Source organism: Pelophylax lessonae, assembly GCF_965119305.1.
Source record: "Pelophylax lessonae genome assembly, chromosome: 4".
NCBI lineage: Eukaryota > Metazoa > Chordata > Amphibia > Anura > Ranidae > Pelophylax > Pelophylax lessonae.
Genome location: NC_138771.1, coordinates 633,050,721 through 633,068,225, shown reverse-complemented (window position 1 = coordinate 633,068,225; position 17,505 = coordinate 633,050,721). Strand labels below are relative to the sequence as shown.

Here is a 17,505-nt window from a genome sequence, read left to right as displayed (position 1 = left end):
TGGTATAGCTTTTTGGTGTCAACTTGTTGCTGTAATAGTCACCATCTACTTCAGGTTGCACTGAGGGATGATGGTATGCAAAATTGCTCTCTTGCTTAACATGAGGAGAATGGTCAGCAGAAGTTGCTTGCCGTGTGTGAGGATTCTGCTGCTCTTTAGCAGGGGTTGACTCTGCTCCTGGTCCTAAATGCAGACTGTCACCTGACTTAGAGTGCTGCAGTATGTAGTCTGTAGTGCGTTTCATGTTATCAGGATGGCCAGGTTCAGGCCCAAGCATGTTGCTGAGTCTATCACTTGTGGAGTTTGCTGCTTCTTCTAAAGCTTCTGCTTCTGCGATAGCGGCTGCAGCTTCCTTCTCCACTTCTAGCTTTTCCAATGTTGCCTGTTGTTCAGCTAGGACTGCTTCCATGCGTGCTTTCTCTATTTTCAATTGTCTCTCTTGTTCAGCAAATGCTGCTCGCATTTTGGCGGCTTCAGCCTTTGCGCGGGCAATGGCAATAGTGGAGCTGCTCACTGACCTCTTTGAGCTTCTGGAACTGGCTGAGGTGTGGGACCTTGTCTCCAATGGATCAGACTTGCTTGTTGACATGGTAGCAGGTTTGCACACTTGCACTGTGTGGGGTTCAGTATCACGTGGTCCAACCTGTACTCGGTTGCTGTTTCACTGCAGCTTGTGAGAGGTCACAGCGTCTTGCATCAGCTTGTGCAGAATCTGCAGCTTTACTGTGTCTCTAGCTTGTTAGGAGGTCGCTGTTTTACTGTTCTGTCCTCCCTATGTGTGAGGGTACATAGATTGACAGGCAGTATAACCCTGATTTCCTTCAATGCATTTACAAAGGAGCAAGGTCAAACTTCAACTTTTATTGCAAGGAAATACGTGAAATTAGAGTGGTAAAACTGTGGAACAGAAAAGAGAATACACTTACTAATGTATACTGACATGTGGCAATGCATATAAGACATTACTGTACATAGCAATGCAAATACAAGAAATGTGCACAAGATGTAAGTTACACAAGACATAGATACAGGATGATAATGTTAAGCATCCATAAGAGTATACACACCAGCGATGCCGCCATAAACTAAGATGAGGGAGGATGCAACTAGCTGTGTTTCCTCTAGCTGGATTTCCTGTAGAAAACAAGATATGGAGGGAAGATGATGTCACCAAAGTTCATAGGTGAAAGCTATGGTAGCTGGGCTGGGACAAAAATTGTTCCAATATGTAATATGTGAATGGCCACTAGATGGCGCTGGTACAACATGAACAGTAGGTTACACAGTAAATTACACATTGTGAAAACTCTCATAAGAATAACATGACAATATAATGATGGAGACATGACAGGCATTAGTAGACAACAGGCAGATGTTTGCAGCTTGGAAATCTAGTAGGGCCTGAAACATAGACAGGGTCAGACAAGCAGGGGTCACCACAGGCATGCGCACAGGGTGTGCCAAGCGCATCCTAATCACCTAGTGCACATTAGCACTCTGTGTAGCAGCGGGTTTACAAGTTCTACCATAAGAGAAGTGCTTACTCAATTCTTTCATTGTGCCGGCAGGCAGATACATGTGCCAGGCCATATATATATATACATATATATATATATATATATATATATATATATATATATATATATATATAAATATATATATATAGACACATTAACACGCATGTGTGTTTGAGCTTTAGGGTGCACACTCTAATGCAATAGGCTGCGCACATACACACACCTATGAGGATCCTATACAGGTAGACAGATCAGATATAGATGTCAAAACAGGAGCTAAGTCACTGTACAGGCCAAGTCAGTAATCAGCCAAGTAACAATAATGGGCAGAGGCCAGGGACAAACCAGGGTCGGTGCAGGATGAGTTCAGGAGTAGTCAAGGCAAGCCAGGTCAATAACTGGAGACAGATGCAGAGTAACAGTTTGTAGGTTTGCACGGGAATGCTGTAGACAAGACAGAACTGATCTTGAGCACTGGCCAGTGGCTCTTGTATAAATTTATGCGCATTTCTATGCACTCCAATTTACATAGATGCGTGCGAATGCGCACACGCTTGGGCATGAGCATGTACACATCTCCTACATGCAAGTGAAGAGCCATGAACAGGAATCTGCCCCAAGGAGCCATCTTGTCTGCTGGCATGCCCTTCCTGACACACCTTCTCTCAGTAGCTCCTCTTCCCGGCAGTGATTTGCCAGTCTACCAGCCTTCCAATTTATAATGTAATTATAGAGCAGGTGCACAGGAGAGGAGAGAACAATGCAGAATGCTGAAATCTGACTTCATTTACTTTACTAGTACTGTTGTAAAATTTGAGAATTATTTGTGCTGCTGTGCCTGGAGCTACGGAGGACAGGGGTTGCTTGTTTTCTAGCAAATTTACAGCTTTCTAGGAATCTGTTAATATATAAATACCTATAGTCTTGTCACAGTTCCACCTCCAGCCAGTTTAGAGGCTCAGTCAGAGATGTTGCAGTTACTACTGTTGTAGTGATCTATTGCTGGCTGATTACAGCTAGTAACAGATACAGATAGCTATTACAAGTGATCTGTTGCTGAAGAGCTGAAAAGCTGCATGGGGGGGGGGGGGGCAGGATCAGCTCTCCTTTGTTCAGATCCAGACCCCCCCGCCCCCATGAAGGAAAAAAAATATACTTTTTTCACATTTTTCTACAATTTTATCCCCACAAACCCAATGTAATTAAAATGTATTCATCCAAATTTGCAACTAAGTGAACATTATAGGGTACATTACAAATATACTATATTTGTATTATTTGTGTATTTATTGTATATTGTATTGTATGTTTGTACTGTATATTGTATTATTTGTATATTTGTAATATTACTATAGGGTACATTACAAATGCAAATAGGTATAAGGTGTGATACTGAGATACCACAGAAATAATAAAAAAAAAGATGAAAAAGCATTGGGATTCAAGTAGATTTAGAGATAAAAAGGCCCAGGGACCCAATTTTGTTACACTTTTTTAGGTACAACCATGAGATTAGCATTTGTTTTCAGGTATTATTTTGTCTCATTTCAATTTGCAGACTCTCATGAATGCACAAAGTGTCCGTGGGATCAGTGGCCCAATCTCCAGAAGGACAAGTGTTTGGATAAAGAAGTAGAATTTCTGTCCTACGAAGAACCATTGGGAGCCGCTCTGACTGCCAGCAGTGTTTTCTCCTCCAGCATCCCATCTTATATATTAGGACTCTTCTTTCATCACAGAAAAACTCCCATAGTACGGGCCAATAATTTTTATCTGAGCATTCTTCTTCTGGTATCTCTTTGTCTTTGCTTCCTTTCTTCTTTAGCTTTCATTGGATACCCCCAACCTGAGAAATGTCTTCTACGCCAAGCTGCTTTTGGAATGTCCTTTGCCTTCTGTGTCTCTTGTATCTTGGCAAAGACTGTCATGGTGGTTTTTGCCTTCATGGCAACAAAACCAGGCAGTAAGCTTAAAAAACTAACCAGCCCAAGAGTGTCTTTCATGATAATTATCATGTGTACATTATTTCAGTTTGCCTTATGTGTCCTCTGGGTAAAGTTTGCCCCTCCGTTCCCAGAGAAAAATGTTCAAACTCAACCTGGGATTATCATTGTTGAATGTAATGAAGGCTCCCCCACAGCCTTTTGGTGTATGCTGGGATATCTTGGTCTCCTGGCCACTGTAAGTTTTGTAGTTGCCTTCTTGGCCAGGAGGCTGCCTGACAGCTTCAATGAGGCCAAGTTCATCACTTTCAGTATGTTGGCTTTTCTCAGTGTCTGGATATCCTTCATCCCTGCATACCTGAGTGCCAGGGGAAAGTACACTGTTGCCATGGAGATCTTTGCCATCCAATCATCCAGCTGGGCTTTGGTGATCTGCATGTTTCTCCCTAAAAGCTTTATATTATTATTCCGTCCAAGCATGAACTCTAAAGACTATCTCATGGGAAAGAACAAAGGCTGAACTGTCATGTAATCTTTGCTAGTAATATTATCATGATGTGACAGTTTCATTTTTATTAAACTTGCATTTTAGAGTTGAATTAAGATTAACAAATATCTACAAATGTAACTGGATAGCAAACATTCTCAGGGCTAGTACTCATATTTGGATTGTTCCTCTATTGTCCCCACTTTCTGCTGGAGCACCTTTAAAAATCTCTGTGGAAGTTCTCGGTCAGAGCTTACAGAGCACAAAACACTCTCACCTTGCTCCTAAGTGCCCCTTCCCTGGGGGAGGCATGAGACCAAGTCACATTGTCCTCTCTAACTGGAAGAATTTAGGTGTTAACATCAAAGTCGATTCATGGCCAGGCTATGAATATTTTTACATTTACATATTGTTTACAAGTGGTCAATAAGCCTTAAAACAAGTGACCTCTGTAGCTGCAGGTACTCTAGATTAGTTCATTCTCAAAGTCTCAAAGTGAAACAACTGTCACATTTATTTTTTAATTTTGTCCCCTCCTAGCAGTGAGTTACATATACATAGTTACATAGTAGGTGAGGTTGAATAAATACAATAGTCCATCCAGTTCAACCTGTGTAGGTGTGTGTGGCTGTAATCATCTCACATAGCCCTGAATGTTCTGATCCATGAGATGTACGTCTAAGAGTCTTTTGAAAGTCACCATACTTCCCGCAGAAACCACCTCTTGTGGTGGAGAATTCCACAATCTTGTAGCCCTAACAGTAAAGAACCCCCCACGTTGCCTGAGGTTAAAACTCTTCTCCTCTAATCGCATTGTATGCCCTCTTGTCCTCATGCAATCCCTTCGACTGAACAGCTTTTTTTCTACGCTGAGATCCTCATTGAGATATTTATAAATTGCTATCATGTCCCCCCTCAGGCGTCTCTTCTCCAGGGAGAATAAATCGAGCGATTGCAGACGCTCTTCATAATTAAGGTTCTCTAATCCCCTGATCAGTTTAGTTGCCCTTCTCTGGACTCTCTCCAGCTCCAACACATCCCTCCTGAGGACTGGCGACCAGAACTGGACAGAATACTCCAGATGCGGTCGGACCAGAGTTTTATAAATTGGAAGGATTATACTCCAGATGCGGTCGGACCAGAGTTTTATAAATTGGAAGGATTGTAGTCTTATCTCTGGAATACATCCCTTTCTTTATGCATGCTAATATTCTGCTGGCTTTGGCAACTGCAGCTTGACATTGCATGCTGTTGCCTAATCTATCATCAACCAAAACTCCCAGATCCTTCTCCATTTTTGATTCCCCCAAGGGCTCCCCTCCTAATGTGTATTGTGTTTTTATGTTTTTAGTCCCCAAGTGCAAAACCTTACACTTCTCCACATTAAACCTCATTTGCCATGTCGTTGCCCACTCCGTTATTTTGTCCAGGTCATTCTGTAGGATATCTGCTTCATGCTGTGCAGTTATTGCCCTGGCCAATTTTGTGTCATCTGCAAAAACTGATAACGAACTACTGAGCCTGACCTCAATGCTGTTTATGAATATATTGAACAAGGTTGGTCCCAGGAGTGAGCCCTGGGGACCCCGCTTACTACCTCAGACCAGTCTGAGTATACGCTGTTTATTACCACCCTTTGGACACTCCCTTCTAGCCAGTTCTGTATCCAAGAGCAAACCCTGCTGTCGATATCTGCAAACCTTATTTTGTAGATTAAGCGCTTGTGGGGAACTGTATCAAACGCCTTAGCGAAATCCAAGTACACCACATCCACTGGTCTGCCCCTATATAGCTCACAGCTCACCTCCTCGTAGAATGCTAATAGATTGGTTTGACAAGAACGCCCATTTGTAAACCCGTGCTGATTACTGCTGATGATGTTGTTGTCTTTAGCAAACTCTACGATATAGTCCCTTATCATCCCCTCCAGAAGTTTACATACTATTGATGTCAAACTGACAGGCCTATAATTTCCCGGGATATGCCTCTGGCCCTTTTTGAATATTGGAATCACGTTAGCTTTCCTCCAATCCCCTGGTACATTTCCTGTCCTAATACTGTCAGCAAAGATCAGGAACAGTGGTCTAAATATAACCTTACTGAGTTCCTTGAGTACTCTTGGATGTACGCCATCCGGGCCTGGTGATTTGTTTGTGTTAAGTTTATCCAGCCTTTCCCTGATTTCATCCTCTGTTAGCCATAGTGGCAAGTCCTGTGTATTATTACTAACCATACAGTCATGGTCAGTGTACCCCTCCTTTTCCTGTGTAAAGACTGACGAGAAAAAAGCATTCAGCACGGTTGCTTTTTCAGTGTCCTCTGTAACCATCCTCCCATCATCGTTAATTATGTGTGCAATATGCTCTGCCCTAGTTTTTTTGCTGTTGATATATTTAAAGAATTTCTTTGGGTTTTTTTTTACTATCCTCCGCTATTTGTCTCTCAAAGTTGATTTTAGCCATCTTGATTTCGTATTTACATTTCTTATTTGCCTCCTTGTATTGCTCGAAAGCCGATACTGTGCCCTCTGATTTTTATTTCTTGAAGGCCAATTTTTTTCCCCTAATAAGTTTTTTAACACTACGGTTTAGCCAGCCAGGTTTGGCTTTGTCTCTTCTAAATTTATTTCCCATAGGAATGCACTGCAAGATGCATTTGCTTAATATGTTCCTAAAGCATTCCCATTTTCCTCTGCGGTCACGGATCCCAGGGTTTCGTCCCAGTTTACCCTTTCCATCAATGAGTACAATTTTGGAAAGTTTGCCCTTCTGAAGTTTAGGGTTCTTATGTTCCCCACTTGCCTTGTTATATTGTTATTTACACTAAATGTGATCATCCTGTGATCGTTAGAGCCCAGGTTGTCCTGGACTCCTACCTCCGAGATTAGGTCTGGGTCATTAGTGATCAATAGATCCTGGACTGCGTTCTCTCTAGTCGGAGAGTCCACCAACTGTGACATGTAATTATCCTGTAAGGTTTCCGTGAATAGACGGGCCTTCTGTGAGTGTGTAGTCCCCTCTTCCCAGTCAATGTCAGGATAATTGAAGTCCCCCAATATGATGACTGATCCCAGTTTTGCCACTTTACTCAGTAGTGCTAAAAATTCCAGCTCTACCTCCTCCCCTTGTTTAGGTGGCCTATAGCAAACCCCCACAATTACTTTTCCCTTTTCACCTTCCCTATGGAGATCTACCCACACAGATTCTAAACCCATGCTCATCCCTTCCGTAGTGTCACTCCTCTCTATCACCTTTACATTGTTCTTGACATACCCCTCCCCCTCTTTTTCCTACCCTGTCCTCCCTTGGATATTGGCCAGCCAGTCATGTGAGGGGTCGAACCAAGTCTCTGTTATTCCCACTAGGTCTATGTCCTCCTCATGTACTAACATTTCCAACTCATCCATTTTATTAGCTAGGCTCCTGGCATTAGCATATACCCCTATTAGTTTTACGGAAGTTAAACGTGATTGGTGGTTATGTTTATTCCTGTTTGGTCTGGGGTTTGGTCTGAGGTTGGTCTGAGGTTGGCACTGGCATCTTGTTAGCCTTCTAATTTTTAATGTAAATATAGAGTACTAGACATTAAGCCGGTTAAATTAATGGGTGCTAGAACATATGTGGTCAAACATTTGTAAAAACAGACTTGTTCCAGTTAAGCGAGAGCCCCTTATCTCGTTCTTTTTTTCTAACAACGCGAGAGCAGCATGACGTAGCCAGCTCTGCGCATTGCGTCCCTGTTGCCCTAGCAACATCGGGGACACGCGCAGAGCTGACCGAGTGGCTCTCGCGTGACATCGCTCGCCCGCCGCCACTTGTAACGGATGCTGCTGCTTAGCAGTAAGTCCATGCGAGCACGCACCCGCCGCGTGCCCATGCACACCCGCCGCTTCAACAGTTTCGCCCGGCCGCCCGAAGTCTCTGCGCTCCAAGTCCCAACGGCTGTCCGTGGGGCACATGCGCAGTAGCGCAGATCCCACGGACACAGGGACTGGACACAGAGACACTTGGACTTTATTATATTAGATGTGCACAAGAAAAGTAAAGAACTGCTTCTGTTAACGTTGAGGATTATTTTTTCTACAGTACTGGGAACTACAGAGGTCAGGGTAGGCTTGTCTTCAAGCTTATTTATGGTTTGTTATGAATATATACCTGTGTGTGTGTGTGTGTGTGTGTGTGTGTGTGTGTATATATATATATATATATATATATATATATATATATATATATATATATATATATGAACATAGCCTGGGCACAGTTCTGCTTTAAAGTGGTCCTTGCACTACAAGCAAGGTCTGCTTACTGACTTGACTATCTGCCTATTGATCTCAATCGATGCTCAGAAACTGCTTTCATTTTATTCCTTCAGGAAGAGAGTTCAATACTATTTCATATATTGATCTGTAAAGTCACTGTTTTCTCTAAGTCCACCAAAATGTTATCCCGTGTTGAGCCATGATGAAGGAAGAGAGGTGTTGTCCCTGCAATGTGATGGCTGTTTTTATCTGGCACTTTTTTTGTATTTTTCTGGTTTGATGTACTGTTGGGTGTCTATCGAGGAAAGCCTTGCTGGGTGGGAGCCACCTCATCTGGGCTGTTGAGCTTGTTTGAAATCTGACAACACATACAAATATGAATGTTCCCAGTGCCTCTTTGAGTATGCTGTTCTGGGTGTTTATTGACTTGTCTGGCCAAAACGCCACAGTAACCTAACAAAGTTAAAACAAAGTGCGAAGTCTGCTTCAAGATGTTGGGAAGCAATCGGAAGGTAAGTACAAGCCCTGAATGGGCAAAGTACATATTCTCTTTAAACACTTTTTCTGCGAACCCCCCCCCCCCCCCCCCCCAGTAATGTTCCTGGTTTTCATTGCTGCTTTCACTTTACAATAAAATCAATGTGTTCTGTATTTTTTACACTTGTTGCAAAGAGTATTTCTGCATTTGCAGCCAAATTGTGATAATACCACATGTCATTCACATATTGCTGCCTACATTTTTTTTTATTTTTTTTTTTATATTTAGTCATGTCTGTACTATGCTGGCATATCTCATAATCATTTGGAAACTATATTTGAACACTGTCCTAACAAAGGAGTTAAGCTGAAATGAGGCTGGTTCAGCAGGGACTGGCCAAATTTCAATCCATGTATGGGCAGGCTGGTTGTACACAACTCAATCTATCAATGTATAGCCTATTGGGAAATGTTCTTTTGATTACCACTGCCTGTGGGTGGGGCCAGTTGATTGGTACCCAAGATAGAGGAAAGGTACAGGAAAGGTACACAGAGACCAATGCAGGTGGCACAATTATCATTTTGGAAAAGTATCAGTAGCATATAACATGTGGAAGGCAGCGGCAAGGTGCTCACTTACAATTCCAAACAATATGGCAATGGAACCTCAATATTACTGGCAACCCAGGTACAATAGCTCCGAACAACATTGATGGTACTTTAAAGCGGTAGCGGTTTTGGTTTTTAATTTTTACACCTGCAAGGCAAAGTCATTATGTGAAACTTACCTTAGAATGAAGCCCTCCAGCAGCGTGCTGTCACCGTTGAAAGCACTGTCATCTTCAAACAGTTTTCCTTCCGTGTTTGCGGGTGAGGTCATTCCTGCGCATGCGGGTGGGAGCTGTCTATTACGGCATAGGTTTCAGTTTCTTCAGAGCACAAGCGCGGGGGATATCATCTACAGTAAATATGTCCTAAACGGAGCACAATTAGGAGATATTTACAGTACCTATAGGTAAGCCTTATTATAGGCTTACCTATAGGTAAAAATTATGCATGGAAGTTTACTCCCACTTTAACACAGTCTCTATATTTGGGAGGACACTTTTGGTAGGCTTACTTTACTGGAACAGCATCTGATGAAAAGGGTGTCTGGTAGGCAGAAGAGCGCTGCAGGTGCCTTTAGTAAACTGATAGGAAGGTCCTTATCCTAACTGTCTAGAGTTGCCAGATGGGGGAGCCAGACATGGTATCCCTGCACTATCCCTCTTCGACCAGATCCTCTCCCTAGCACCAAGTACACCGCCCTATCACAGTGGAGATCCTGTCACTAAACTATCCACTTTGCATATGGTTGCCAACAACAGTGGGAATGTGCTATTTTATAGCATTGCCCTCCAGTGGCGTATTTAGGTTTTGTGCTGCCCTAGGCCTGACTAAACTTGTGCACCCCCTAATTTAAATATGACCCACCCCTTCCTGTAAAGGCCACACCCCTTCCTGTTTATGACCCACCCTGTCGTCTGTAAACCACAGACCGCAACCACAGTCTATCAGTGCCCATCAGCATAGCTTCATCAGTTCCCATAAGTTCAGCTTCATCAGTGCAGCCTTTTTACTGCCCATCAGTGCAGCATATCAGTGTGGGCTCATCAGTGGTCACCAGTGCAGCGCCATCAGTGCCCATTAGTACAGCCTTATGTCATGGGATTAGTAAGATTACTCTTTTAAGATATTTGGACTTGTGTTTGCTGCCACTGATTGTAATTATAGGATTATTTCACTTATTTGTATAATAAATAGGAAGTCCATAGTCATTATACAAATAATTAAATATTTTTTCTGCTGCCCCCCTGCAAAGTGCCGCCCTAGGCCTGGGCCTTGTTGGCCTAGGCCAGGATACAGCACTGTTGCCCTCACTAAAGAGGGGCCAATCAGACGACCCCTCTCCTGATGACACCTAGAGAGGCTTCAGAGGAACAAAGCACCTCTCAACCTCCATCCCCTCTACACAGCTGTCAGTTGCAGAGTGCCACCTACAGCCAAGAGGATAAACTGCACCTGTAGCCAGTGGTGTTGATGAGTGTATTCTGACAGTGGGGAGTTCTCCCCACTGCTTGAATGCAATTGTTTAGCGGGAGAGATTCCCCCATCCACAACGAGTGTGTGGTTGGGGAATCAAGTCTTTTTCTGTTACTCAACATGCTAGTTAAATGAAAAAAAAAAAATGACTTGTGTATGGCCAATCCTAAAGTTCCAGGAGCTGGGTTTCTGCATTGTATGTAATGGGTATCCTCAGTGTGTTCCTCCTTGTCAGTGGGGACAGATTGTTCCGCCCAACATGTCACTGTCACATTTGCTGTACAACTTTGTCTACAAGTAAATGTGGTGAAGAATATACATAACGTGATCCTGTAGTCCAGCCTTTCTAAAACAGAGTTCAGTGGAATCCTAGGGTTCCTCCAGAGGTTGCTTGAACAAGCAGAAATGTCTGCCTCTCAGATGAGTAACCTCCGATACCTATAAACTTTTTAGCAACAGTACCTGTAAGGGGGAATTCCTCCAAATGACCTCAAATGTACGGGTAGCACCCTCCTAGGTAGGTGCTAGGATAGTTAGATAAGTGCTAGTGTTTGTTTTGGTTAGGTAAATTTAGTTGCCACACTGTAGTCCGTGTGGCTGTAATGCTGGTCTAGATAAAAGCATCATTTGGCTCACTGTGCTCAGTGATTAACAATTGTTTGGTTAGGCCTGATCTGTGTGCTCCACTGCTGCTAGTCTGCTGGATAGCACCCTCTGTATCCAGGCAACTTGAGAAGTTTCTGGATGATAGGAGTGAAGCTTTGCATATAGAACATTGATACAGTCCCAGCCTATCCCAGAGAGGCAGGCTCTAAAAGTGGGCTGGGAGACTGTATTTATTCTTAGAGCACACAGAGCTCTGGGTCTTATCCCAGAGTGGAGGAGTCCAGCCTGAAGGGGGCACACTGCTCTCTCAGGCACAGGCTACCATGTGGAGGTCTCAGGTGGGTGACCTGAGGGAAGAATGCAGAGACCTGGGTGCTTAGAGGAAGCTGACTGAGGGGAGCAGTCTGCCACAGATCTGTCTGGTATCACTGGAGGGCCTCTTTTAGAAGATTGGAATGAGTCATCCATCTGTCCTTGGGCCTTGTGTGTACAGACAAAGAACTGAAAAGGGGAAGAAAGGAAGGACTCTCCATCCCCTTAAAAAAACAGTGGGATTTTAAAGGCATCTATGTTTTATACATTTTTTTGGGATGTGGCATCACTTCTACTATACTTGTGTGTACAGACATTGTACATATCTTGGGGACCTTGTGCTCTAGCTGCCTAATTATAGTCAGCTGTGGGTCTGGCTGGTGTCCTGAAGAGCTCTGTCCAGATACTTAACACTTTACTTTCTCTACTGGCTCTACAACTACTACTACTTAAACTTTAAGAAGATTAAGTCCTCAGTCATACATGGTTTTTATTCTTGGAGAATCCCATCACTTCCTTCATCCCTATCCAAGTTCTCCAAAAATAAAAACAACAAAGACAACATCCCCTGTGGCTCCCACAGGAGTAGCACTAACATAGGGAAAATTCTCCCCATTGACCACCAATGTAAGGAACATTTCTTCCACTGACCACCAATGGAAGGAGAACTCACCCCATTGACCACCAATGTAAAGAACATTCTATCCACTGACAACCAATGTAAGGAGCATTTTTTCCAATGACTATGTACTGTGTGCTATAGATATAGCAATTATTAATAGGGGTTCCCTGAGCCTCAAAAATTATTTCAACGGTTCCTCTATGTTTAAAGGGTTGAGAAAGGCTGCTGTAAAAGCATACAATTTAGTGCCCAAAGCATCACCCCTTTGCTAAGATTAGCTCTTCTGTGCCGATCATTTTACTGTTCTAACCTGGCTTGGAATATTGTAACAATGTGTAAATAACCTTAGATAAAATTACTGTATTTCTACCATAGGAAAGACTTTTATGTGTCCTTTCAGCCACAAACCCAATCACCATCCAAATTGTACAGACTTTATCTCCGTAACATTTCCAAACTATGCTGCATCTTAACCAATTAAACTGCCAAGCTACGCATTCACAATTATCTCTTGCCTCAACTTTTGCAACTCTGTCCTCAGTGGCCTAACTCCCCTCTTCAGTCCATCATGAATGTTGCTGCCAGATTCATCTACCTCATCAACTGCTTGGTGTCCACCACCCCCCACTTTCAATTCCTCCACTGGCTTCCGCTCACCTAACAATAATACAGAATACTAACAACAACATACAAAGCCATTTACAACCCTGGCCTGAGCTACATCACCAACCTCATCTCAAAGAATCAATTAAACCTACCTCTCCATTCCTCCCAAGACCTCATGCCCTCTAGCTATCTTGTCACCTCCTGCTATCTTCGCCTCCAAGATTTTCTCAGGGTGTCCCTCACCTTCTGGAGCACCCTACCTCAATCTGTCTGGCTATCTCCTACTCTGTCCTCCTTTAGATGATTCCTGTAAGTGTATCCCTTAGGAAAGCCCATCCCACCTCCACCTAATTACTGGACTTTTAGTTTCACCATCTGATTATCCTTCTCTCAGCTATTACCTTTTATACTACTTGCCCCACCTATTAGATTGTAAGCCCTCGTGAGCAGGGACCTCCTAATTCTCTTGTGTTGAATTGTATTGTAACTGTATTGTATCCCTTTATGTTTTAAAGCACTGTGCAAACTGTTGGCACTATATAAATCCAGTATAATTATACATATAATAATAACTACACAAGGAAAAGTTGCTTCCATTTATAGACACAAGCCTACTAAGTCTGGTAAGTCCAGTACTACATGTGCAATTTAAAAAAAAGGTGATGCCCCACTGGACGTTTCCCTCCCATCTCAATTATGGCAATTCCTCACATACCCCAATTGCCCCCAAAAAGGCATTTCCATGTTCTATAACACCATCCAACATAAGGCTATATTCAGGAAATCGCCGCACATGGTCACTTGGGAAAGAGAACTCAAACAAGAGTTCTCGGACACACAATGGCAAGTAGCCATTCAAGCTATTTTTAAAGCATCCAAGTGTGTATCCCACTGGGAGCAGGCACAGAAACTCCTTACCCGTTGGTACTTAACACCATATCGTCTATCTAAAATTTACGATACCCAAAGCCCTCTCTGTTGGCGCAACTGCGACCAGGTGGGCACGATTGCTCATGTCTTTTGGCATTGTAGGGGGTTGACCAGCTTCTGGGGAAGGATATTCGAAATTATCTCAGACACTACTGGTATACTTTGTAAACCGGATCCTGCCTTAGCACTCCTCTTCCTGGGCCTAGACACGTTTCCAGCCCATATGCGTATAGTTGTAGCACATATCTTGATCGCAGCCAGAACTATCATAGCGAGATGCTGGAAGCAACCTATTGCTCCATCACATTTGGAAGCATTGAAACAAGTTAACCTCCAATTCTCCCTAGAGCGGGCCTATGCCTTTTCGACCCTCACAGGCCCTAAGTTCCACAGAGACTGGTCAATTTGGTCTAACAGCAGATATTTTATTCCCTCCTGCTGACATTCTTATAGACACTTAGTTCACTGTGTCGTTGTTTGTTTGTTATAACCCTGTTTTGCTTTTCCTGCTGACAGTTCTGGTAAGTAACAGTTAGTCCACGTTATGCATAATTCATGTCCTATGCTACCGCGACAGGTCAAATGTTTCTCCACCATACACTGCCATTATCTCATGTTCCTTCACATTGTTCATTATGTTTTATTCTCTTGTATGTCTATTTTGAATATTTCAATAAAAATTATTGAAAGTAAAAAAAAGGTGATGGTCGTGCTTGGATGGGATAGGAATGGGGGGGTTGAACCCACCGGACCCCCCCCCCCCTTCCTGCCAACTTCCTTGAGCTCCTTGGATTCCCTTAGATACTCATCATACACCCCCCCTCCTCACCTGATCCCCCTGGCTCCCCCCCCCCTCGCTAGCTCTTTCTTCCTCTCCATTTTTCCTTTTCCTTGCTGACCCTTACTCTTCCCCGATCCTCTTTCTATTCTCTTTTATCTGTTAGGCGAATACCACCAATTCCATGACCTTTCCTGAACACTAAAATATACATAAGTGGTCCCGATACCTGTGGGTACTTATGACTGATTGGCGAAACATATCTTCTGTTATACAGTATACCCCTGCGACACTCATTAATCCCCCTCTGTTAAGCTGTCTTCCAAGAAGTACATGTGATATATTTTAGTCTCAAATAGAAGACGTATCATACTCAGAGTACTATGTTCCACTTGATAGTTATTGTATGCCCATGTATTTACTACCACTAGAATTTGTAATCTCTTAAACTTGTTGAAATGTTATGTTCTTTGTTAACATGTATAAGTTGTATTCACATATGTTCCATGCTTGTTTACACGCCTGTATTGTACACCATTCATACTTTTCAATAAAATTTTCTAGGAAAAACAAAAGGAACTCATTAAATTTTATTCTGATTTCATGGATTAACAGCTGTTATCAAGCAAACAATATAAGAATAAAATATGTTTTGCAATAGCCGTCCTTTAAGGCTTATGGCGTTGTAAAGAACCGAGTTTAGTTGAGTATATCCTTCTGGGGACACCTCCTCTAGGAAAATATTCAGATCCATAAAACTGTTATCAATAATTGCTGTTTTACTGCAGGAAAAATATAATGACATGCTAATTAGGGAATTACAACCAACAGCTGCAATTATCCTTCTTTTATATAAAGGCTGAATAATGTACAGGGACATACAGATCACCGCACGCCATAAGGAAAAATGAGGTAACCTATCATTTGGCTATGGGAAAATGGAGGGAATGTGGAAAAATGTTAAAGGGACTCTGTCCTACAGCAATGGAAGTCTGACTCTTTTCCTGGTCTGGATTGGTATGGACTAGTTCAGAGACATTGCTTTGCATTGAACCTGAATAGGTACAGCTTCACGCTCACAAACCTTGAATGTGTCCCATTGGTAGGGTTACCATTTGGCTTGTATTTTACAGACCTAGCTGGTAGAAATGGGATATGTTGCCAATTTTTCTGTTGTTTTTTTGTAGTGTTAGCCAGGTGCATTGTCATTAGATACATGTTGCTCTGAGGACCACAGTGCTCTTTATATTCCTCTACCAGCTTCTTGATCTGATGTCCACACAGTTTGGACCCATAGCTAGTCCATGGGGCCTAGCTGCAGCACATGCATGGAATGGGAATCTGATTAATAAGCCAGCAAAGGAAAAATAAGCAATGCCATAGTCCGTTAGGGAAGATTAAGTATAGCAATTTGAAGGGGGAGGATGGTCTAGACCTACCTTGGGGGTGGGGGCAAAAGAGTAAGTTCAATTTGTGTAAAAGCTTACAAAAAGCATTATGTCACAACATTTTCTTTAAATTAAATTTAACTTGTTTCAGGTATATTTTCTCATAAAAATCCAACGCTTTATGTGTATAAAATTATCCAAAGTAATTTTTTCGATATATTCTTGATAAAACTTTGAGGTTTAAAAAAAAAAAAAAAAAACATATACAATGCAAAGCTTTATGTCACAACATTTTTTAAAAATTAAATTTAACTTCTTTCGGGTATATTTTCCCACATAAATCCAACGCTTTATGTGTATAAAATTATCCAAAGTAATTTTTTCGATATATTCTTGATAAAACTTTTAGGTTTTAAAAAAAAAAAACATATACAATGCAAAGCTTTATGTCACAACATTTTTTAAAAATTAAATTTAACTTCTTTCGGGTATATTTTCCCACATAAATCCAACGCTTTATGTGTATAAAATTATCCAAAGTAATTTATTTCTATATGTTCTTGAAAAAACTTTTAGGTTGTAAAAAAAATATATAAAATGCAAAAATAAAATAATGGCATATAACATCAAGCACTACTGTGTACAACCCTTGATCTAAATTGATTATCCTTTCAACTCCGATTGAAATATTTTGTGGTCTTACCCTGATTATTTTCCTTTTTATACATATATAGAGTTGTGGGATACAATTCCTCATTTGTACAATTAATGTCCTTAGTTCTTTGATGGGTTTTGTTGATATAGAAAAGATAGAAAAGTGATGGAAGAAAGACAAAGAAATGGTCCATCAAGTCTGCCCATCTTTTATTTCATATTTTGAAATTTATACGTGTTTTTTGTATTATATATAGTATATAGATACCCTTGATCCAAATTGTTATTCATTTCTATAGACTGATTGAAACATTTTGTAGTCTTATCCTGACTATTTCCCTTGTTATACATACTGTATGTAGAATTGTGTGCTAAAATTCATCCTCATTTGTACAATTAAATTCCCGATACTATGATGGGTTTTGTTGATGTCATGGTGTTACTATAATGAAAGCTGCAGATTAACCACTTCCATACAAGGCCAATTCTGGCATTCCTCTCCTACATGTAAAAATCATCATTTGTTTGCTAGAAAATTACTCAGAACCCCCAAACATTATTTATCTTTTTTTAGCAGAAAACCTAGGGAATAAAATGGCAGTTGTTGCAACTTTTTATGTCACATGGTACTTGCGCAGAAATTTTCCAAAAGCGTTTTTTTTGTATAATGTGAAAGATGTTACGCTAAGTAAATAGATACCTAACACGTCATGCTTTAAAATTGCGCACACTCGTGGAAAGGCGACAAACTTCAGTACTTAAAAATCACTAAAGGCGACGCTTTAAACATTTTTACAGGTTACCTGTTTAGGGTTACAGAGGAGGTCCTGGGCTAGAATTAT

At 41.7% G+C, this 17,505-nt stretch overlaps 1 protein-coding gene across 1 annotated transcript in view; it reads left to right on the top strand.

The window, feature by feature from the left end:
* Nucleotides 1-3,980, top strand: part of LOC309552880 (extracellular calcium-sensing receptor-like) — a gene marked incomplete at both ends in the record, with an annotated part of 45,320 nt that extends 41,340 nt beyond the window's left edge. Inside the window, one exon of the mRNA XM_082253791.1 lies at nt 3,076-3,980. Coding sequence (XP_082109917.1) covers nt 3,076-3,980 — 905 coding nt within the window. The remainder of the gene's footprint in view (nt 1-3,075) is intronic.
* Nucleotides 3,981-17,505: the final 13,525 nt, after the last annotated feature.